Source organism: Poromitra crassiceps, assembly GCF_964638095.1.
Source record: "Poromitra crassiceps genome assembly, chromosome: 1".
NCBI lineage: Eukaryota > Metazoa > Chordata > Actinopteri > Beryciformes > Melamphaidae > Poromitra > Poromitra crassiceps.
In genome coordinates, this window is record NC_139623.1 from 105,892,503 (window position 1) to 105,916,418 (window position 23,916).

General features: G+C 44.4%; 1 protein-coding gene across 1 annotated transcript in view; it reads right to left on the minus strand.

The window, feature by feature from the left end:
- Positions 1-90: 90 nt before the first annotated feature.
- The window catches only part of rps6ka4 (ribosomal protein S6 kinase, polypeptide 4), a 36,976-nt gene continuing 13,150 nt past the window's right edge, over positions 91-23,916 (minus strand). The window contains exons 6-18 of the mRNA XM_083644860.1: positions 22,676-22,783; positions 22,417-22,497; positions 22,052-22,155; positions 21,621-21,771; positions 21,003-21,164; positions 17,018-17,143; positions 15,904-16,037; positions 15,647-15,740; positions 12,509-12,679; positions 11,896-12,087; positions 11,646-11,805; positions 6,942-7,105; positions 91-2,775 (exon numbers count right to left, since the gene is read on the minus strand). Of these exons, the coding sequence (XP_083500986.1) occupies positions 2,485-2,775; positions 6,942-7,105; positions 11,646-11,805; positions 11,896-12,087; positions 12,509-12,679; positions 15,647-15,740; positions 15,904-16,037; positions 17,018-17,143; positions 21,003-21,164; positions 21,621-21,771; positions 22,052-22,155; positions 22,417-22,497; positions 22,676-22,783 (1,938 nt within the window). The 3' untranslated portion in view covers positions 91-2,484. The remainder of the gene's footprint in view (positions 2,776-6,941; positions 7,106-11,645; positions 11,806-11,895; positions 12,088-12,508; positions 12,680-15,646; positions 15,741-15,903; positions 16,038-17,017; positions 17,144-21,002; positions 21,165-21,620; positions 21,772-22,051; positions 22,156-22,416; positions 22,498-22,675; positions 22,784-23,916) is intronic.

The following is a 23,916-nucleotide window of genomic DNA, read 5'->3' on the forward strand; positions in this document are numbered from 1 at the left end:
CCCATGAAAGCCGTGAGGGGATCTATGTAATGTTATGGCAGAATGTCATGAAAACTATCAAAAGCTTACATACAAGATAAAACACAGCGATCTATTTAAAAGCAATGTTTATTTTGCACCAGATCTCATGAAACATTCTTGGTGCCAAAGACAAATTCCCAAGTTATGACATAGTGCGTCTCAATAAGATGGTATGCTCCAAAAACAAACGACAACAAATATATTACCAAAAAAATGAAAAATATCTCATTTATCATAAACCGATAACAACCAAAGCAGAATATCAACATCAATAAAAGCACAGTTCCTGAAGTAAAATTTTCAATAGTCTAAAAACACAAACAACCTGTTCTCTTTAAAAAGACGGGGGGGGGGGGGAACAACGACAAAAAAAGTTATACAGTAACTTGCCAATAATGCTTCATCTGGTACAGAAACGTAAGTAGGCCTACTTCCAATCTCCCAGTGCCACTCATGCCTCTCTCACACACCCACACATATAGTGCTGATATACAAACTAACAAGAGCCACTTTATCATCAATCCCATTACCACAGCATTATAAAACACATTAAAAACAATTACACGTAATAAATACCAGATAAAGCACCGTTAAAGCTGAAATGTGTTTAATTGATAAACTGTGCAACCAACATCCATATAAAAAAATCCAATAAAAACACGATTAGTAGATCGGCGTGACTAATGTACAATGATTAAAACAATCATCAAATCACAAAATTTTGTTTTTTTTTAAATCAAGGATGTATATATATACACAACTCTTCACCGGGTGGAGTCTATCACACTTTAAGATCCCACCGTAACGCAAAGGACTGTATTAAACTCTCGATTAAGTGTCTCATACTTTATCATAATTTAAGAATGTCTTCAAACCAATTATGTAAACAAGGGCAGAATTGGGGTGATCTTGGCAGCACAGGCGGCACTTTACTCAGGTTCTGAAACAGGCTGTCAATACAGAATTTATTTGTCGTTTAAGCGCCAAACTCCAAACTGAGTGGCTTACTCGACTGAGAACAGCTCCTTGTAACAATATTTCACTATTCCAAATCAGATTCCATTGTGATAACCACATGGTGCCGGTCTGGTAGGCCAATAGAAAACTGACATCCCCTGTCAAAATTCGCATGCCTACGGCAAATGTTCACTCTAAATAACCAAGCTATTTTTCTCCAGTCTTCCTGCAAACACTGTGTAAATGGTAGCTCAGGCTGTGCTTGGTAGCAGAAAAAACATTTTAAATTACATCTGCTAGCGAGCCTGCTGCTACCAAAATGTAGAAAAAGTTATTTTAGATCATCTTCACGACAGATTAGCATGCTAAAAAATCTCAAACCAGGCACAATGATGCTAGTAAGTTACAGCAAGTACGACCAGAAAATCTTTTATCGCTTTTCCTACCACTGACCATTTGGCTAGCACTGCCACCACCTCAGATCAAACTCCGACTGGTCAACTTACAACACTCGTCATATTTTGTCATCATGAAATTAGCTCTATACCGAGTTCAATGGGGTCTTTAACGTTGGTGTATTTACAGGTTCAACTGGCTTGCCAAAGACGGTGCACCCTTTGAACTGAAAATCATCACTCAGTTAAAATGTGTTTCTAAATGAGAAGCGTTCCACTACAGCATCCCTCTTTCTATCCAATATATAAGGTTATATAGATCCCAAATAATTCCGTCTCTGCCGAGTCCTTCCAGGAATTTGCAGTTTTTTGATCTTCTGATTTACATGATTACCAATCTCTGCAAATAGTAGAAACAATTGGATTTTTCACCAATCCACAAAATGTACATCTTCCTTTAAAAAATATGGGTACCTCAATTACCTATCTCAAAGTCTTTGTGTGTCTAGCACAGCACTTGTCACGCAGATCACAAAAATTTTGCCCACTGACTCAGTCAAGCATGACTGGACACAATCAAAGGATACGTCTACAAAATCCTGGAAGGACTGTCTTTTTGTGCAAATGTGTGTGTATTCTATGGTATTCACAACGGCTCAATTGTTACAGTCACGGCTTTGCTGTATACAGTATTATGGCTTCTGCTCATTCATGGCTGCTTTTTCCCTTTATCCCTATATGGTTAGGCACTGCTCCCTACCCACTATAGTGAGAGTAGGTCAATATCAATCCTTTTTTTGTTTGTTTTTTTACTTATAGTGTGAGGTCACCACATCCTGGTGACTGAATACTGAGTACTGAATATTCTGAAGGCCACAGATTATTATCCATATTAAAAGCTATGAATCTAGACCTTTTGACCTTTGATCCGTCTTCTATTTATTCAAGAAAAAATACATGTTTGGTCTCGGGGAGAACACGGCATGATGAATGAAACCAATTGCTTTGCTGTGACAACACAAAATGGAATTCAGCTTTGTGTTGAAAGCTTAAATACTCGAACAGTCTTTTGGTTTGTTCATAATTAAATTTATGGAACTGGAAGGCCGTATCACTTCGGTCGGACGTCATCGGCACATACCGCTTTCCTCTTTGTTTCTTTCTGCTTTGGGGTCACAGTTTGGTTTGGCTGTGCTTTGGATGCGGTTGCAGTTGCCTTTGCAGTTGCCTTTGCCGTTGCAGTTGCCGAGGAGGAGGATGTGGATGAAGAGGAGGATGAAGAGGATGAACTCCACCGGGTCTCCACACCTGTGCTTGTCATCTTGAGCTTTCGGCGCTTTGCCAGGGGAGCGTTGTCGACGCTCTTCAAAAAGAAGCCTTCTCTCTTCCCACGGTTGAAAGCCTGGTGTGGAGGGCAAACAACAAAACAAGAAAGGACGAGAAGAAGAAATATATTTAACTAAGCGAATGCACTTAACATCTGTTTCGAGTAGTGGTGCAACGGATCGCAGTTGATCTGTACGGATCAGCCCCCATGGTTCAGCACACATGTGAACCACAGAGTAATTGCTAATTTAACCATCTGTGTGAAATACTGTTTAACTGCCTGGTCCTTTTTAAAGTTACAATTCATGTTACCTACATCTCGATGCAGCGTTGCAGTGAAAAGATACAGACAAGAGAGTTGCCATGAAAAGATACAGACAAGAGAGTTGCCATGAAAAGATACAGACAAGAGAGTTGCCATGAAAAGATACAGACAAGAGAGTTGCCATGAAAAGATACAGACAAGACAGATGCGTTACATTTGGGAAGGGGAGAGAAAAAGAGTGAACGACGATTTAAAAGCCGCCACTTTCCCCTCAATTGAGTGACATCCCGTAGATTGTGACTTTGGGCATTTTCCTTGGTATAACTGGGGAACTGGGCATGCTTGTCATTACTAAAATAGATCACAATATATTGTGATGTTTATGCAAATTATGGCAATATGCTGCCTTCATGCATTCCCTTTGAAAAACAGAGACAAAGACCGCTCTGCTCGCTAGGAGCAGCTCCCAGGCAGTGGTGTAGACGCGGGTAGACGGAGTCTACCCACTTATTTTCCGTCTACCCACTTCTAGTGGCAGATTCCACCAGGAAGTGTTGCATTATGGCCGCCAGAGCTGGTCGAAGCCTGTCTAGTGAACACCTGTGTCCACCTAGACTCAGCCCTCAGTCTTAATCCGTTTCACTCCTGTAAGAATATGAGAATATTACTATTTAAATCTTTGCATAACGTTAGGTGGCGCTGTTGGAAGCCTTGCATCGGAGAACCAATCATGAGTGTTGTGGGCGGGCCTGCTTTCTGGGGGCAGTGACGCTCATGCAGAACCGATGTCTCGCAAAACATCGCCGCGTTTGCGGAGAAACATATTAATCACTTAGAAACAAACATAACCTGTTAATAGGACGTGTTTCATCCGGCCCCGGCGGCTAGAGGTCTTTTCCCCAGCGATAAGCCAGACTCCCGAGGCTAACGTTACAGAGTCTGCTGATGACTTCACAGTAGCAAGCGGACCACTTCCGGGTAGGAAACATTATTGTAAAATAAACCACAGCTATAAATTTTGTTTGGAGCATATCAGCTTCATGCTCTGTGTTAGGACTATGATAAATGGCATTGCCGCTACCAAATAAAATTCTAATAATAAATGTAGGCGTGTCTGCTGCCGGCCGTTCTCGCCGGGCTCGGACAGACAGTTTCTGACAGTGAAATTCCCAGACGTTTGGTGGCGCAGCTCACCAAACGTCTGGGAGCCGAGACTAGTGTCCACCAGACGCGTCCCCAAAGCGGCTCTCTGCTCTGCTCGGCTAAACATATGCGCCCTGTGTATTTTCGCTACCCTCTTTGAGTTACGTCAAGCAGCACAGAGAAGATCGAGCTGGGCAGGAATTCAGGAGAATAAAATAAAACATCCTGTCGATTTTCAGAATAATACTGTATGTCAAGAGAGAAACAGTCACACATTGACGGGGGCAATTTGGTCTGCTTTCTATATAATGCATCCCTCAATTACTTGTGGAATGCTTTCATGGAATGCTTCCATTATTTTTGGCAGCTACTTGGGTTCAAATGGGTTTTTTGAATTGTTTGTATCTATTATAGAGGTCCGGCAGGACCTGGCTGGTTGCACCTCTGGCTGTCTTGTGTCGGCCTGAGGGTCTGCTCTTAGGGCACCTCTGGCTGTCTTGTGTCGGCCTGAGGGTCTGCTCTTAGGGCACCTCTGGCTGTCTTGTGTCGGCCTGAGGGTCTGCTCTTAGGGCTCTGGCTGTCTTGTCTCGAGGGTCTGCTCTTAGGGCACCTCTGGCTGTCTTGTCTCGGCCTGGATGTCGGCTGTTCCATTTCCCCGCAGGAAGGGCCAAACACTCATTCACGTTCCAACCTGGTACCTCGGATCGTGGAAGGATTGGTCCAGGTTTGAAAGACTCAGGCTGGCAAGCAGAGTGTTCTTGGCCGCTGGGTGACAAGCGTGATACATCCCTTGCATGCATTGGAGCTATGTGGAACGTGGAACCTTGAGGGCCGAACATCAAGAACGTTGAGAACATTTGGTATGTCATAACACATCTCTCATCCCCGCTTGATGATGTCACACTGTCGGTGATGTCTTAGATCCAATTGTGATGTTGTCAGTGATGGCGTGGTTTCCATTGTGATAGCACCGGTGATGATGTCATGTTTGGCTATGACATCATCGGACGAGAACATCACGTCACATGATGTCATAGATCGCATTGTGATGCCATCGGCGCGGGGATGATGTCATCACTCTCAATGGATCCAGAAACAGCTTCTATGGACCTAGCTGGGCTTGGAAGGCCAGCAAATGCCTCGGATGGAAGGCCAGCGAATTTACATTGACGCGAAGCCTTTGTAACAGTATCAATGAACTAAATTCAGTAATATTCAGGTTATGGTAGCCTATTTGTTGTTGTAGTCTATTATAATTCAATCACTCACTTTGTTTTTGTAGACACAAATAATGACTAGCCAGCAAAAGTAGTTTTAAAAACTAGTTTAAATCCAAGAACCCCTGAACTATACAGTATATATATATATTAAAGTAGTAAGTACCGTAAATTCCGGACTATAAGCCGCACCGGTGTATAAGCCGCACCTGCAAAGTTGACTATTTTTTTCTTATATAAGCCGCACCGGACTATAAGCCGCGGGTGTTTTAATGTTTTTTTTTTTTTTTTTTTTTTTATATTGTGTTTTAATGTTTAATTACCATATGTAAGGGTTCATGCACAGAGGGGATTGTCGGGAAAGAGATGGCTGTTTGAGGAAGCTCCCATTTATTAACATTTCAACAAAACAACATAACACAACACCACCTGTGTTGTTTTTTACAGTGCACACAGTGTCATACAGTGTGGTGAAAAGAGGGCAAGAGAGGAAATTAAAACAGAAGTGGATTTATAGTTAGAAAGAGTGCTAAAAAAGAGAGATTTTTTTTTTTTTTTTTTTGAAAAAATCCATAGATAAGCCGCACCGTTATATAAGCCGCAGGGGCCAAAAAAGGCCAAAAAACGGGAAAAAAGGTGCGGCTTATAGTCCGGAATTTACGGTAGTTAAAAACTAGTTTAAATCCAAGAACCCCTGAACTATACAGTATATATATATATATATATATATATATATATATGTACTTTATAGTTCAGGGGTATATACATATATATATATATATATATACACATTAGAGCTGTCAGCGTTAACGCGGGCCAACCATAACGCGTTGGTTTTTTTTTAAATCGCATGCCGCTATTTTGTCCCTTCGACGCACCCATACTTGTAGTCAAGCCGGTCGCAGTGGTTTCCTGTCTCCTACTGTTGCAGGAATGGAAAAGAAAGAGAGCAACACCCTTCTAAATGGCTCGTTTTACTTTAAAAAAAACTCTAGCGTCGCCATAGCCTCAACGCGAGACTCATCAGTCATTCTTCCTTCAGAGTCTCGGCTGTGCAGGTCCTCTAGCCACTGGGAGGTCGGCTCCAATGGCGTCCAAAATCTTCCGTAGTTTCCAATACCGAGCCATTATTCACATGGAAGTGCCAAAGTTTTTAGCTCAGACACAGCCTTCTTCGGCTGTCATTTTGGGTTTCGACTGCTCCACAGCGCCGCCGCCGGAAGTATCGGTTCTGGAGCGTGTACTGCACTGTTTACAATTGTGCATTTCTTTTCTATTCAAGATATATTTTGTAGACATTGTTACCTCCTGTCTACATTGCACTTCTATTGAATTGAAAATAAATCTAAAATTCAAGATCAGCGATTAACTATAGTTAATCGCAAGATTAATCGCGATTAAGAAAATTAATCGTTTGACACCCCTAATATATATATATACAGTATATATACAGTATATATATATATATATATATATATATATATATATTCAATGCACAAGTTTCCATTTGAATTCCATTTCCGTGACATCAAAAGCGTGACACGATCCGAGCCGTGAGTTTTGTGATCCGTGGCACTGCTAGTTTCAAGATATGTGGTTCACAATGCCATGTCTTACCTTGTAAGTGGCATTGACATAGGTGCGGACAGTAGGCCCACTGGATTCCAGCACATCTGGAGTGCACAGTGGAGTGGTGGACATGGAGGCTCCGCCCTGCAGCCAGCTGTTCTCTTTCAGGTCAGACAGCTTGAGCCGGTTCTCTGGATCCACTGTCAGCAGGCCTAAAACCACAGAGGGGACGGGGGAAGGTGTGGACCAATTTATACAAAGGCAAGGGAATAAGATGGGAGGCACACAAGCTAAGTAGTAGAGCTGCAAAGATGGGCTGTGGAATAAAAACATTCCTAAATGACAAAGTCTAATGGCCCATTTCCACCGCTGGTATTGGCGCGGCTCCGCCCAGCTGGATTCGCTTTTTTGTAGCTTTCCACCGGTCAAAAACCGGGACAACCCGGGTTGAGTCGTACTATTTCTAGTATCACCTCTGTCGAGGTTCCAGGGATGTGGACCCGGTACCATACGGTGACGTGAAAACACTACAGACGACTGATTGGTCAGGCAGAATCGTGTTTACTGTGTCTATGGATACCGTCAATGCTGGATACCAGTTTAGTGCAGGCTTAAAATTCGGTGCGGGATTGCGAGAATCGTGCATATTTTTGTCAATTCCCGCAGATTTGTAATTAGTTAATTAGAAAAGTCCGCGGCTTGGGAAGCCCTTGCAGTTGTGTGTCATGGCTCCAGCTCCGCTAGGCAGGAGCCGCGCGTTTTAGCGGAGCCGCGGGTTTTCCTGGCGACTGGCTGGGCTGCTGGCTTCTCTTCTTGAATAAATAAATAAGTAAATTAACTTATATTGCTACAATTAACTCATTAACAGTGTGTAACAGAATACATTCAGTGTGCAACAGAATAGCCTACATTCTGACTGTGTGTTATGGAACAACTGGGCAACGACAACTGGGCCAAGTTAGAGAAAGCGTGTTAAACCAGAATACGGGACTAGAGAAAGCAAAACAAATGAACAATCTGAGCTGGCGATGTTGTTTTGTTGTGGAATGCACAGTGCATGGAGACCTACACGGCTGCTTTGACCGAATAGAGGTGAGCATTACTTCTTTGTGAAGAAGGAATGGAAAATTATCTCAATTTGGCCATACCAGCGATAATTATAATAAGTTTGAGCATATTATGCATCATAATGGTCCCAATTCGTGCAGCTGTAACCTCTTAACACATTGACTGCCAGCCGTTTTTTTTTGCTGTAGGTAGCTTCTGCCAAGCCGTTTTTTGAGGATTCTGGCTCATTTTACAAGAGCCGAGGATTATTTTCTGCTTGGAGTTTGTGAACATACAATATCTCAAAAGTACTAATAGAATGTGTACTTTCTCTGTCTAAAAGAGTTAGTTTGTAGAGTTAGTAGTTATGTAAGCATTAGCAATTGAATACAGCATGGTTTTAGCGTCAGAAAAAATATTCAGAGATAAACGGCTTTTTGTGAAATTCGATCACTTTAACCATTCATTTTTGGCATCAGTAAGACCTAAACAATAGTTTTGAACAGTAATTTCCTCCATAACAGCAGGAAACTCCCCTCTGCTCAACTCCTCCCTCCGTGGGCGTTCTTCTTGGCTGCAGCGCCCTGTCACAAGCACTTTCCTACCTGTGCAAATGCACTTTCTCATACTCTCGACCTCTCAAATAAATTTCTGAATAGAAATTAAATTACTCTAAATTAGAGCGAAAAAGAAACAAAAAAGAATGGGTTGAAAATCCCATTCTAAAAGCCTTTTATGGCTGTTTCCAATTTGCAAAATAGCCTGCTGCACCACAAGCGTGTCACCAGTCTCACTGCCCCGCTGCCGCTGTGCGGCTGTGCCTGGCTGTGCCTGGCTGTGCCTGTCTGCGTGGCCGCTCCCCGAGGAAGCCCGGCTGGACTCGCCCGCCTCCCGGAGCCCTGGCCGAGAGCTCCGATGAAGCCCCTGCGACTCTGGTCATATTTACGCTGCGTGCCTCAAAGTGTGCTCCATCCGCAATCCACCATGCACGTTTGCAATCCCGCACCGCCAGCAATCAGCGCGGAAACGAAAGCGCCTCCGCCAATCCATTTTCATGAGAATGGAAATGGATCACACTGCTTTTTGCTTGCCTTCCTACTTCCTTGTCGCCACTTAGTGGGTCGGTGGAATGGGTTGTACACGTTGTACACGTCCAATACTTATATAAGAGACGTAAAAGGGTTAGATCAACGTCCCACCGTCAAAAAAAAAAAATCGATTCTGAAAACGTGTTTACACGTCGCTGGCAGTCAACAGCTGGATTCTGAAAACGTGTTTACACGTTGTTGGCAGTGAACGTGTTAACAATGTGTGTCTCTGGTCCATGTTCTCACTTCCTTATCTCGTCGCTTCCCAGGAATGGTCTGTTTCTATAATATATTCAGAACTAACAGTTCCCATTGGCCGCTGGGGGAGAGCCCGCCCCAGGCTCCCAGTGGCCAATCAGATTAGCGTCCGTGGACCAGCACGCTAGGTTGTGTCCACAACTAACGTTAGCAACGAGCTATCGCTAACTTAACGGTTGCTACGCTAAACAGGACATCTCAAAATGCCTAGACTTACCGAATACACCTCCGCAGTTGCTGGATCACGTACAGTTGGCGTCGCTCCAGCTAGAAGTGTTAATTTTGTGGCTAAACCTTGATTGTACTGCCCCAGATTGTTGAAACATTCTGGGCTGAAATGGTTAGCACAGACCCAACAGGTCCTGATGAATCTCGCGCTGAAACAGCTTGCTATGGCAAAGAATAGACAAAATGGCGCAGATAGTTTGTGTGAGAGAGATCGCGCGCAGTATGCTAAAGTCGCGTTGTGACGTAACACCTACCCCTCTGGGAGAACAGAGTGTAAGGGGGCATGGCTTGACGGAGACAGCAGGAGAGAGCTGGATAGGGAGAAATCCAACTCTGACAGTTCTGAGGTTGTGAGCACTCATTACAGGGAGGGATGACAACAGCATATATGCATTTAGAAGTAAAAACAGCTTTTGCACAGAATGGGTTGTTGGGACCTGCACGTGTGCCGAGGGAAGGGGGTGTTCCCCATATAGATGCGTTCCCCCACTTCTCCAGATAGCACTACACCTCTATAAATGACCGACATGGGCAAATGTGACCATCGGCAAGGAGAATGGATATCAATTTGTTGTTATTGACACTACATGCATGCACTGCGCGGGGGACGGGGGTTACGCTACGGGAAGAAGGGAAGCCACCACCCCGGCGGCAAGACCGTGGCTTCGCTAAACCTCCGCCTCCGGCATAGCGGAGCCAAATGTAACACACGACTACAAGGGGTTCACGAGCAGCGGACTTTTTCTCTCTCAAAACAATTGAAAACCACCGTCATGATAAAGCTGAGCAAGGAGATCGATTTTATTTCACCAGAGCCGAAGGCAGCAACACAAAAGACTGATGGAAATAACAGAAGAGAAGGTAAAGTCACACTGTTATCCAGCATTGACAGAAAGTATCCAGACACAGTAGACACGATTCTGCCTGACCATCCAATCAGTCGTCTGCAGTGTTTTCACGTCACCGTATGGTACCGGCTGGAACCTCAAAAAAAGCAGGGACCAAAACCAGCACGACTGAACCCCGACTCAACCCGGGCTGTCCAGGTTTTTGATCGGTGGAATGAGACAAAAAAGCGAGATGAGCTGGGCGGGCAGCGCTAATACCAGCGGTGGAAATGGGCCATTACTGTAGCACGCACAGCTCCAATCACGCATTAAGAGCTGAGGCCACCGTCCTGCGCATAAATGTAGAGCTGTTAATGAACATGCAGTGGTGCTGCACTACAAGCACGGTCTCCTCACATCCAGCTCACTGATTACAAATGCAGACTTATTACATTATTATTATTATGACATTATTACATTCCCCAGCAGAGCAAGCAGAAGCTCTCTGAGGAAGGGTTGCTTAATGGAGAATTTCGGTTTTTTACACCACGGTCCTCATTTCCAGCTTAAAATATGATGTTTTACTCACCGAAATATGTTTGGCTTCATTCGGATGCCCACAGAAGATTTTGAGCTCCGAGTACCGGTAGTCTCCTCAAACAGGCTATAACGAGAGCAGGCGGCCAGTGCGGGGCATGCTGCACGGCAGTGCACGCGCTCTCTAAATGACACTTTTTCTGTCAGATCACGGTTCATTATGGTTGTAAATATAATTATTTAGCTAATAGCTAGAAGCTAAGCTAACAACAACACAGCAGTCGGCGTTGATCTGCCCCGGATGGGGTTACAGTGCGTATCTTCCCCCTCTGTGAAACCTCTTCTTCAGAGAAACCACAGAAGGGCGAAGATACGCACTGTAACCCCATCCGGGGCAGATCAACGCTGACTGCTGTGTTGTTGTTAGCTTAGCTTCTAGCTATTAGCTAAATAATTATATTTACAACCATAATGAACCGTGATCTGACAGAAAAAGCCCCGCACTGGCCGCCTGCTCTCGTTATAGCCTGTTTGAGGAGACTACTCCTCAAAATCTTTTGGGCATCCGAATGAAGCCAAACATATTTCGGTGAGTAAAACATCATATTTTAAGCTGGAAATGAGGACCGTGGTGTAAAAAACCGAAATTCTCCTTTAATGGGCAAAAGGTCATGTAATGTGCCCCTAACAAAAAAAAATCCAATCAAATATACTATGCCATTTTGCTTCCCTTCTACAAAGCATTCGGTTTATTTCAACTGGTGTACCTTTCACGAGCTCTTTGGCCTCCTCCGACACAGCCTTCCACGCGTCCCCAGCCAATGAGAAGTCTCCCTCTTTTATCTTTTGCATGATATCAGCGGCGTACGATGAGGTCATCCCGCGCTGCTCACTCAGAAATGGCACCTGGCCTGACAGCATGGTGTACTGGTGAAATAACACACTCTCATTATTACTACCACACTTATCCTATCAAACATCTAATGTGACAGAATCAGTGGTTTTAGCTCAAATTACCAGGATGACTCCGAGACTCCAGAGGTCGCAGGCTTTGTCGTATCCTGCGCTCTCAAAGAGTTCTGGTGCGGCGTACTGCAGTGTGAAGCAAGGAGTCTGCAGGGGGGCGCTGCCTGCAGGGCACAGGCGGGCAAAGCCAAAATCTATCACTTTCAGCACCGAGTCTTCTCCCTCGTCTGCAAACAGCACGTTCTGCAAGGCAAACGGAGGGAGAACATCATTATCCTGTCTCAGTGTCTTATTTTTCTTACCTTTCACTCTCAGTCCACATTTGCTTTTGCTTTTTTTACATGGGAGGTGCATTTTCAGGGAGGAGGAGTGCGTCATGTAGGTCAGTGATTCTCAACCTCCCTCACAGACCCCAGTTTCTCTCAAACCCAAATAGAATATTTGTATTCTCAGTTATGATTTTGTGCAGAATTCCATGTCTGAAACTATGATGCAAAGTGAATTCTTCTACATTCTCTAATGGTGTTACTGTTAAGTTCTTCTAAATTTGACTGGGGACCCCGTGGAACTCCCTCAAGTCCCCCTGCTGGTCCCCGGACCATGTGTTGAGAATCACTGATGTAGGTATTAGGGTTGAGTCTAGTTAAGACAAGCGATAGCCCACCTCTGGCTTGAGGTCTCTGTGCACCACTCCAGCCTCGTGCATGAAGCTGACAGCGGAGACCAGACTCTGTAACAGCTGGCTGGCCTCCGCCTCTCCAAAGAGCTTCTTCCTCTTGATCCTTTCCAGCAGTTCCCCGCCTTGCAGCAGCTCCATCACCAAGTAGGTGTGGTACTGAGGGAGAGAGAGAGAGAGAAAGAGAGAGAGAGAGAGAGAAGGGGGGATGGTTGTGATGATAATGTGTTTTGTTTTTGCATTACCTAAAGGGTAACATCATCCATTTTACAAAATGTAATATTATTCAGAAGGATTCACAACATGACTGATGAAGAGACACTGCTGTCTGCGCATGCAACAAAACAACTACTATGTCCCGTAAAATAAAACAATTGCCTTCCAATGGGAGAATGGAGGAGGTATAGAATTGCAACAAAATTTACTATCTAAATAAACGTGTCACAAGCTGAACCTCTTATGATTCAGCGCGGTAAAACCTTGCATAGATCTGGAGGGGATTTATCCATCTCCTTTGACAACGCTCACATAGACAAAAATTAATACTGGAAAACTAACTCAGAAAGGTAAGGCATTGTTTTCTTGCGTTACAAGAGTTTATTGTTCACATAAAAGAGATTCAGATTGTGACGTGTTTATTTAGATCGCAAATTTTGTTGCAATGCTATACTCACATGGAAGGCGGCAGTCAGTCATGTTGTATATCCATTTGTTAAAATAGCCGGTGCAGGGATTCCGCTAGGATTCTTTTTTAAGAAGGCCAATGCGGCCGGTAATGTTCCAGAATTCCGGCCATATAGAATATCTACCAGCCACTATTAAAAAAAGGATGTTATAAAATAATTGTTTCCTAAATAAACGTTTTGAATCCATTTATTTCTCTGCAGTCTATTCTTTATAGCCTCTATAGTCGATCTTTATTCCAGTGTTGTCATTAAAAGGCCGACTTTGCGGCAAGAAAATTTAATTGGGCGGCATTCAACAGGCATGCATGCCGTTCTCGGTAAGGACGCTTTCGTTAATGAAACACAGACAACATGCACGATCCTACTGTAGCTTATCTATCTGCACTTGCGGACACTTATTATGAGCCAATATCTCGCCTGGACATTGCCTTGATGAAACTAGAACGACCGCAACGCGGACTTATGCCTCCGCCATTAGTTCATTCTGGAGTCCAAATCGCCATTTGAGGCAAATTGGAAGAGATTCCGTCAAGGCGCTCCTGTGATGTTGCGTTACAGAGCTTGGAAATTGGGTGTGTGAGAGGTCACAGTGACCTTGAACTTTGACCACCAAAATGTAATCAGTTCATCCTTGAGTCCAAGTCGATGTTTGAGACAAGTTTGATTAAATTCCGTCAAGGCATTCCTGAGATATCGCGTTAACAAGCTTGAAAATGGCATTCGAGAGGTCACCTTGACCTTTGACCTTTGACCACCAAAATCTAATCGGATCATCCTTGAGTCTAAGGCGATGTTTGAGGCAAATTTGATGAAATTCCGTCAAGGCATTCGTGAGATATCGCGTTAACAAGCTGGAAAATGGCGTTTGAGAGGTCACAGTGACCTTGACCTTTGACGAGCAAAATCTAATCAGTTCATCCTTGAGTCCAAGTCGATGTTTGAGACAAGTTTGATTAAATTCCGTCAAGGCATTCCTGAGATATCACGTTAACAAGCTTGAAAATGGCATTTGAGAGGTCACAGTGACCTTGACCTTTGACTTTTGACCACCAAAATCTAATCAGTTCATCCTTGAGTCTAAGTAGATGTTTGAGGCAAATTTGATGAAATTCCGTCAAGGTATTCATGAGATATCGCGTTAACAAGCTGGAAAATGGCGTTTGAGAGGTCACAGTGACCTTGACCTTTGACTTTTGACCACCAAAATCTAATCAGTTCATCCTTGAGTCCAAGTCGATGTTTGAGACAAGTTTGATTAAATTCTGTCAAGGCATTCCTGAGATATCGCGTTAACAAGCTTGGAAATGGCGTTGGCGAGGTCACAGTGACCTTGACCTTTGACCTTTGACCACCAAAATCTAATCAGTTCATCCTTGAGTCCAAGTCGATGTTTGAGACAAGTTTGATTAAATTCCGTCAAAGCATTCCTGAGATATCGCGTTAACAAGCTTGAAAATGGCGTTCGAGAGGTCACAGTGACCTTGACCTTTGACCTTTGACCTTTGACCACCAAAATCTAATCAGATCATCCTTGAGTCTAAGTGGATGTTTGAGGCAAATTTGATGAAATTTCGTCCAGGCGTTTCCTCAGATATCGCGTTAACAAACATCGTACGGACGGACGTACGGACAACCCGGATCCATAATGCCTCCGGCCTGGCTATCGCCGGCGGAGGCATAAAAACAATGCAGCTAAAAGTAATAACTGCGACAGTGTCAGTGCAGACAGCGCATGACTTGAATCTCCACTATAGACCTAGGCTACGCACCTTCATCTCTTCCACTCCACACCTGGCACCTGCGTCAGCTCTCCGGCACTCGCTCTCGGCTCCCATTTGGCTTAACTTGTGGTAAGCATTTTGATTAATCTCCTCATGTCATACGAGCACGTTTTACCCCCGCTAAATTGACAGCCTACATCGGGCAAATCAATCAATCGCTCACGCTTGTTGCCCGACTGCATTTCATTCCAGAATCACGTTTGGTAGCCTATACAGGAAAGCCATTTGCGCTTTAGTTGCCACTAAGCTGTGCATAACTGCCAATTACTTGGCCCTTGTATTATTAGCGCCGTTGCAATTCTAATTCATTGTCTGAGTCTCTCCTCATTTGTGAAGCGGTAGTCTAATCTGCTTGACTCTGCGGTAGGCCTGGCAACATAGCCTATCTTATAGGTCACGCAATATTAGCATAGCCTATAATATGCTATTAATGATTGCATTTAGGTCACACAAGATTAGGCTATTTAATATGCTGTTAATGAATGTATTTATTTATATGGTATATTTCCAAACCGGCCACTCTGGCAATTGACGTTTCAATCTGCCGGCTCACGCTCACTGTCAGTGACATGTCCGTGACATGTGACATGTCACGGACATGTGACATGTCACGGACAGTACATGTGAGCATGTGGCTTTCTTCCATTTCTCTGCTGTACCTGGTCAGTGTAGACGTCGTGCAGTTTGACAATGTTGGGGTGAGCCTCACATTGCCTCAAAGCAGCAATCTCCCTCTGGGTGTTTACTTCCATTCTAACAGAGTCAAAAGAGACATTAGACGTGAACAAGGACATTCTGTCCTGATATGGTGATATATAGTAACACAGGTTAGAGCACAAGCATGATGATGAATCACCTTGATTTAACAGTGACACACAGCGGTCTACCAAGATGAAGCACCAGTGCCTCCACTCACCTGCGGCTGACGATCTTGACGGCATATTCGTGGCCACTTTGCTTGTGTCGGCATTTCCTGCACACAGAGAAGCTCCCCTCGCCCAGGGGTGGACCCTGGAGACACAGCTCATAGCTCTGAAAAAACTGGGACTCCTGAACAGAAAAAGGAGAGAATTCGTCGAGCTCAAACTGACGGGGGAAATAACAATTCTTGCGCAACAGGATATGGCTCCCAACACTGCACTGAAAAGACTTGTAATAAATCAAATTTCCAAGGGTTCTATGTTTATGTGGGAGAATGCTTAGATCTGTAAACGCAGGCATTCTTGCACTGAAAATCAAATGAAACATGAAAACGTGAAAGACATGAAAAATGTAACTTTGGTGAATAAACTTTGCAGCTTTCTCTTCCCTTTCAAGCGTACAGATTGCGTAAGGGCTTCAACTGAACACAGGCTAATTGTGCAAGATTGCTTTTCTGAGAAAAAGTGAAAAACAGACACTTGCACGCAAATCATTTAACAACCGTAGGCAGGGGCGGACTGGGATCATAATTCAGGCCGGGCATTAGATACCAAGCAGGCCAGGCCGATACGGGCCGACGCGCGTGCCGGCGTCCGAAGGGCGCCTGCGCAAAATGTGGGGCGTTTGAAGCTCAATTTGGGCCGTTTGAAGCCCAATTTGGGCCGTTTGAAGCCAGATTTGGGTCGTTTAAAGCCAGATTTTGGCTGTTTGAAGCCCGATTTGGGCCGTTTGAAGCCCAATTTGAGCCGTTTGAACCCCAATTTGGGCCAAGTCCAACTTTACAATGAGATGCACCCACTTTAAACCTGAATAAAGTAATAAAACCACTAGTAAACCAGTAGGCGGCGCCTGGCCTGCTGTTCAGTGAGTGGCCTGGCCTGGCCTGCAAAAAAAAAAAAAAAAAAAAAAAAAAAAATTGGCAGGCCAGGCCAGGCCAGGCCACCGGGCATTTGCCCGACGTGCCCGATTATGCAGTCTGCCACCGACCGTAGGCAAAAATGGGTGGTGCAAATTCAACTAACCTGGGTGAGCCAAAACACTTCACAGTTTATTCAGTCATCAATTTACCTAACCACTTGTTTGCACCAACATCCACACTAGATACATACCTCTAACATTGCACTCCGCTGGACAGAGGCGGAGCCTGGTCGATCAGCACCAATCTGGAATTCTATGAAGTCCCCCATGACCGCGTTTTTGTTGAACAGGATGGAGGGAGCAATGAACGAGTAGCCCTAAAATGGCAGAGAAGAGATGTTGGGTGTCTTACAAGGCAGCCTGCTGTGACTGTGGAATTAATGTACGGTAGTGTACATCTGAAGGGTTCCATTCCCAAACGCCATATATCCATTTTAGGGAAACTTAAATAAACAAACGCTACCTAAAATTCAGTCAATAACAAGAAACAGAAGATTTCATCCTCAAAAACAGAAAAACAGAGCTATATTTTAAGCAAAGGAATTAAAGACCCTGGTAAGTAAAAGCACCAAAACCTTCCAACTATGTAATTTATGGTCTTATGCACCTAATTGTAAGCATCAAAAAGTTGTAGACATTAGTTTCAATCCAAATCCTAAATATTGCCATTTTGCGTTTTTATTTTTATTTATTTTTACTGTTTGCTGAGGTTGGGGTTGGAGTGAACGGCCGCTACTTAGGGGCTCATAATGTTAAATTTGTATCACACCATAAAGAATAATCTTTCTATGAAGCTCTCAGTTGTCTGTCAAAGCTCAGAAATTAAAAAAATGCCTCCCCCCTCCCCAGCTTGAGACGATACGCCGCTGATACGCCTGCGCTGTGGCATTCGGCATTTGCCAGCCCAGGGACTGTGACTCGCTATTGGGTTCCAGAGAAACCCCCCGGCATTCCAGCACGACTCAGCCATTGCAGAGTGCTCACATTCGCGCTGCAGTTGAGGAGCGGTTCGGGGAGTGACCTCGAGCTCCAGGGAGAGACAGATCGTGATTTTTTAAATGCGTGTTTCAAAAGTCTGATCGCAGCAGCTCATGTTTTTTTGTCTGTTGGTGAGCTATTTTCTCAGGGAAAGATCAGACTCAACGCGGAAATCAGTGTCTGAGCGAGCCGCTGCCAGCACAGTCCTCCATATACGGGTTTGGGCGTGTCATGCAGCATGCTTGATTCTCATTGGCTATTGGTGATCATGCTGCAGCCTGGCTGCATCATATGCCCCCGACAGTCTCACAGCAGAGAATAGCATTGAGAGCATAGATCATACATGGGCAAAATACGACCCGCGCCACCTGTGTGGCCCGCGGGCGATGGAACACAGTGCACCTGAACGCAACATGCAAGATACCCGCTGAATAGAGAGCCCCAGGGATGACGTATTTTTGTAGGCTGAATGCGGAAGTCCCGAACTTCCTGGTTCTTCACTGTTTCTGTCTATGGGATTTTTGAATGGGTTTTTGGCGCGATGCTTCAAATAATGTCTGTGGGCAACGCGAGTTTAATCAAACGCGAACCAAGGTTCAGCGGGATAATCTTCACACATGAGGACCACTTTCATGAGTTTTGTAGCGTAAATGCGAGCCCTAGAAGTAAAAAGCTTGAGCTAAGCTAATCCAGAACTACACACTGTCGCATAGGCTTCCACGTCACGTCAGCGCTCAACCTGGACTGTTGTTGATGTGTGCACTGATTACCCCGGGCTGAACGGGCTGAACCAGGTGAGGGAAAGAGAATTTCCATGTTCGTCCTTTGAGTGGTGACGTTATTGACGTATATATCTCCATCGACTCAAAAGTGTAGTCTCATTTAGCCGTTTGCTAGCTAGCCACCCTTTTAACGGCACATAAAAGCTTCAAAACTCATAAAAGTGGTCTTCATGTGTGAAGGTGATGTTACTAAATACTGGTTCGCGTTTGATTAAGCCAGCGTTGCCCCAGAGAGATTATTAGAAGCATTGCGCCAAAAACCCATTCAAAACTCCCATAGGCGAAAACTGTGAAGAACCAGGGCTGTTAGCATCGATGATTTCCGGACTCGTTCCTGGGGCTCTCTATAAGTGTCCAAATGTTCATGTCATTCTGGCCAATACTCCACTTCTGTTATAGCATTTCAGTCTGGAATATGGAATATCTTTCAATAATCTTTATGACTAAAAGGCTACATTGAATTAGAAATTTAAATAATTAACTCATTGGTTTTGGATTTATTTAGCTTCAAGACTGCATTTTTGTTCGTGTGACCCTCAACACAGGCTTTGATCATCCCGGGCCACTTACTGATACTTATGCTTAAATTAACCCACTCATATTCTGATTTATTTCAAGAAAAACATTTTGGCTAGTGGAAATTCTAATTGGCTGGTAACTTTAAAATCTAGCAGCCATATTGGCAGGTGGTCAAAAAAGTTAATTTCAAGCCCTGAGAGCAGGTGGTGACATAGGAGTGAGTGAGAAAAGGATGAAATATTGGTGGTTAAGACTGAATAATGACATCACAACTGTTAATTTAAAATGAGTTATTCCTCTAAACGTGGCTTCAAATGCACCAAATTTTTCACGCTGGCGCCGTTCGGCCCTCAGCAAAACCTGGTAGCGAGGACATTTTTTGTGGCCCTCTCTATCATCAAAGTTACCCATCCATGGGTTACGGCATGACAATATTTGTTCGGCCCCCGGCAACAATCTGGTTTCTCATGTGGCCCCCCATGAAAAAGAATTGCCCACCCCTGGCATAGATAATAATTGCTGCGCCGACATTCAATTCAGTTCAAATTTGACTGGGTGGTTAACTCATTGAGTGCCAATGACGACAGCTGTCGTCAATTCAAATACTGACGTAGAGTGCCAAAGACGACGATTGTCGTCAATTGCGTTTTTTGACGGTGGGACGTGGATCAATCCCTGATACATCTCTGGTACAACTATTGTAGCTATTGGAGGTCTATAACCTATTTTACAGAACCCTTAGGTGGCGACAGTGCTCTCCAGGTTAACAGAAAGGCAGAGAAAAACAGAGAATAAGTCGTTGGGGAAACGGAAATCGCATCGCATCCGTATGCATCGATATGCATGAAGCGTTTTAACGTTAGATGCGCCTGCAGCAGCCAATCTGCTCCCACAATTGAGCTCCTCCATGCCCGCTGCGACAGCCCATTCGCATGATCAGCCGTGGAGTTGTTTATTATTCTCAACTGGAAGCATAGGAGCCGGTGACAAACACACGCGGAAACGCTGTAAAAAAGCTGGATGTCGCGCATAGATGGTCGCGCACCCTTCACAGTGCAGAGCAAACTCAGCAGAGAGCCACCTCCCATAAGGAGGAGTGTGCAGTTGAGGCGAGGCGGGGGGGGGGGGGGGGGGGGCATGCAGAGCAGCACACAACACTGACCCAGACAGACCCAGGCAGCAGGACAGGGTTGGCAAACGCAAGCCAGAATATCCGATGCCCACCAGCAGCAAAGACCAGCAAGAAGCTGCAACCAGCAGCGCACGCAGGGGCCAGCGCTGCTGGTTGCAGCTAAAAATATTATTCTGCCAAACAAAATTCCCTGGCCTTCACTGTTTTATTGAAGGAAATTATTTTTGAGGTGTGACTACATCAGAAAATTAGCTTCAGAGTCAGTGATGTGTTTGAAATGTTTAATTTCACAAAAGGGCCATTATCTCAGCTTCTAGAAAAAAAATGCTCTTTTTTGTTAAATCAAGCTATCTTCTCCGGCTGATAACGAAAGAACGGAAAATGATATCAATAAACCTGTTTTTGCTGATGATAGAAAAGAGCCTCATCGTTCTTTTTGCGTGTTCATTGTTTACATAGTAATATCACACAATATTCTGTGGGCCTCGAGAAATCACTGAAAAAAGCTCTGAAACTCTGGCACTGGGAGCGTCCGTTCTCCAAAAGTGGCTGGCACTCAATGAGTTAATAACAAATGTTTCTGTGGTGTGACAAACTCAAAACACATATTTATGTTTGGTTTCCAAGGACTTTAAGATGACTCAAATTTCTCTCTTAAAAAAAAAAAAAAATTGTTTTTCATGCTGGAAATCATTTGTCGATATTTTCAAATGGTGTAAACGGAACTGAAATCACACTGTTCATTTGCCGTTAGTGAGGACTGACCTGGAACAGGCGGCCCGTGCTTGGGGGTGTGCTGGCTGGGGAGTAGACAGGATCCATCCCAGTGAACTCCTCAGCAAAGTTCCCCGTATCAAGATCATTCTTAAGCTCTGGTCTGAACGGGCTCGCCACCTTCCTTTCTGCCAGGTCAGCCCAGTTCAGTCCCTGTGCCAGGAAAAAAGAGATAAGAGAGCTGTGTGCAGAGAGTTGTGTGTATGGGTGGAAAGAGATGACAGAAACAGGATCAGAGGGGGGGGCATCTGGGTAACGTAGAGGCAAACGCACTACCACCGCGGAGACCCGGGTTCAATTTCCGGCAGCGGTACTTCCGGCTTTGTCAGACGGTCCTACAGACAATCGGCTGCATAGGCGTTATAGAAGTTTTAATCTGCCAGCTCACTACACGTGATGCCAAAAGCTGGCTACAGACAGCTAATGGAATCCCCGTTGGGGGGAATAGAGAGAGTGCACGTGTATAGGAGGAAGCATGTGCTAGTCTACAACTCTCCCCAGATGGGCAGCAGGCGTGGAGCAACAAGGGGTAATGGGGGGAAATGGAAAAATAAATCTCAATAAACGTGATGAAAAGGAGCAGAGGATGCCAGGCGAGGTCAACAGCACCTTGAAGAAGGCGTGTGCCTTGATGTCTGCGGCCCCTCGCGGCCCGGAGCCCAGTCTCCTGTGGGGATCTTTCACCAGCAGCTTCCTCAGCAGGTCCTGAGCGCTGGCTCCGATCATAGAGGGGAACGGGGGATCACAGCGCAAAATACGTCTGCGGGGTAAGGCAGAGGGAACAATGAGAGGGAGAGGATGACTGCACATCATGTTAACGTAGCACCTTCAAAATGTATTAGTGAATTCAAATTAGGCTGCAAGCTTTACTTTATGGAAAGGACACACCACTTTTATTAACACAACTGTGTTTTCTGCCGGCTGGATGAATAAGTGAAAAAGGAGCCTCCAGCACAATGGCCGGCATCTTTTTCACGAATTGGAGAGCAATACAATTTGATCAAAGATGGGAACGGTACACGAGTGAGATGGAGACTCACTTTGACACCTCGCTCTGGGAGTTTCTCTCTCCCTCCAAGGTGAACGGAGACGCTCCGGTCAGCAGCTCAAACATCAGGATCCCCAGACTCCACCAATCTACTGACTGAGGAAGGGGACAGCTGGAAATGACAACCTGGATTTTCTGTCTTGCCACCGACTGCCTTCCATCACAACAAATACCTGCAGCATCTTCAATGTAAGCATACAGGTCTAAACGCTCAAGTGGATGGATGACGTCCCTGTCATCCTGAAACCTCTTACACGACATCACCATGCAGCTCCTGAGCCGTGACGGCTTTACATCTGTCAAACTGACACAATGATTTGAACCCTGACTCTCGGTGCTCGCTGATATTCTTTTTACCTTGCCGTGGCCCGACTTCCCCCTGATGATTTCTGGAGCCATGTACTCGATGGTACCACAGAAAGAGTAGGTCCTCTCCTTCTGCAATGAGGGGGGAAGAGACACTCTATGTCTATAATGACAAATCTATGAATAACGGAGAAAACACATTCCATCTCCCTCACTCCCACACACACACACACACACACACACACACACTTGAGAATGTCTGCATGCACACACATTCTGATGGTTAGCATCTGTTAGTGCATTTACACACCTCCTCTTGCAGAAATTCTTTGCTAAGCCCGAAATCTGTCAGCACCACGTGTCCTTCACTGTCGAGAAGGATGTTTTCCAATTTGATGTCTCGGTACACAATCCCAAGCTGTACACAACACAGTGAATACTTTATCAGTTACACACAGCGGTGAATGTAGTAAATTCGGAACAGCACAATAACATTTATACAAGAACACTAAAGGGTAAGTTCACACAAAAATGGAAAATACAGTCATTATCTACTCACCCCCCATGCCTGTGGAAGGTCGGGTGATGTCTTTTAGTCCGTAAAACATTCAAACTTTCAAACGTCGACTTGAAAATGTACCCCCGTTTTTAGCTTCGCTGTAGCCAATGAGCTGAAAGTCTTGTTCACTTTAAGCTCACGGCTACAGTGAAGCTTTCAGCTAAAAACAGGGTGTAAATGATGTCTTGTCGAGTCAACTTGGCATCTTGGGGCTTCTGAAGACTTGGATTACACCAGATGAGCAGTATGGAAGCTTTTTTATTCATTAATTAATAATTAATTGTATTCATTGTTTTTGTTTTGCTTGTCTGTTTGTTTGTGTTTGTTTGTTAGTTGTTGGGGTTGTTGTTGTTGTTGTTGTTGTTGTTGTTTTTGGGGGGGGGGTACTTTTGAAATTTGGACACCATTCACTTCAATTGTTTAGGAGAATACTGTAACTGTTACCCTGGAAAACTCCACAAATGTTTTGTGGACTAAAAAACTTCATCCGACCTTCCACCGGCATAGGGGTGAGTAGATAATGAATGAGTTTTCATTTTCTGTGTGAACTTATCCTGAGATATCCAATGTGATCGAGAACTTAATTAAAATTGGTTATTTCTATTTATCGTGTCATCTTTTCAACATTTCTGAGCCTGAAACAATGTGTCAGAACAAACAACCACCCAGACACCAACACAAAGTTCAGCATGACCCTAGTGATAACATGACCTCAGTGAATGAGAATACTGCTCATCTCCCAAAGATACTGTTGTTTTGCAAGTTTAATTTAAAGATATCCAGTGTCGTTTTAAGCCATGGAACAATTTGCAAAGTGTGTATTGTTGGTGATTAATGTACAAGCTGCAATAATCTATTATCTCCAAAAACTTTTCCCATGTTAATTTTTAAGATGGATTGCGCTGCTGTATTGCCTACAGCAATCTTCTGCTTTAAGATGGCATCTGCAAATTACATGCCCTCAGGAAATATTTTCATGGGCTGGCCAACCT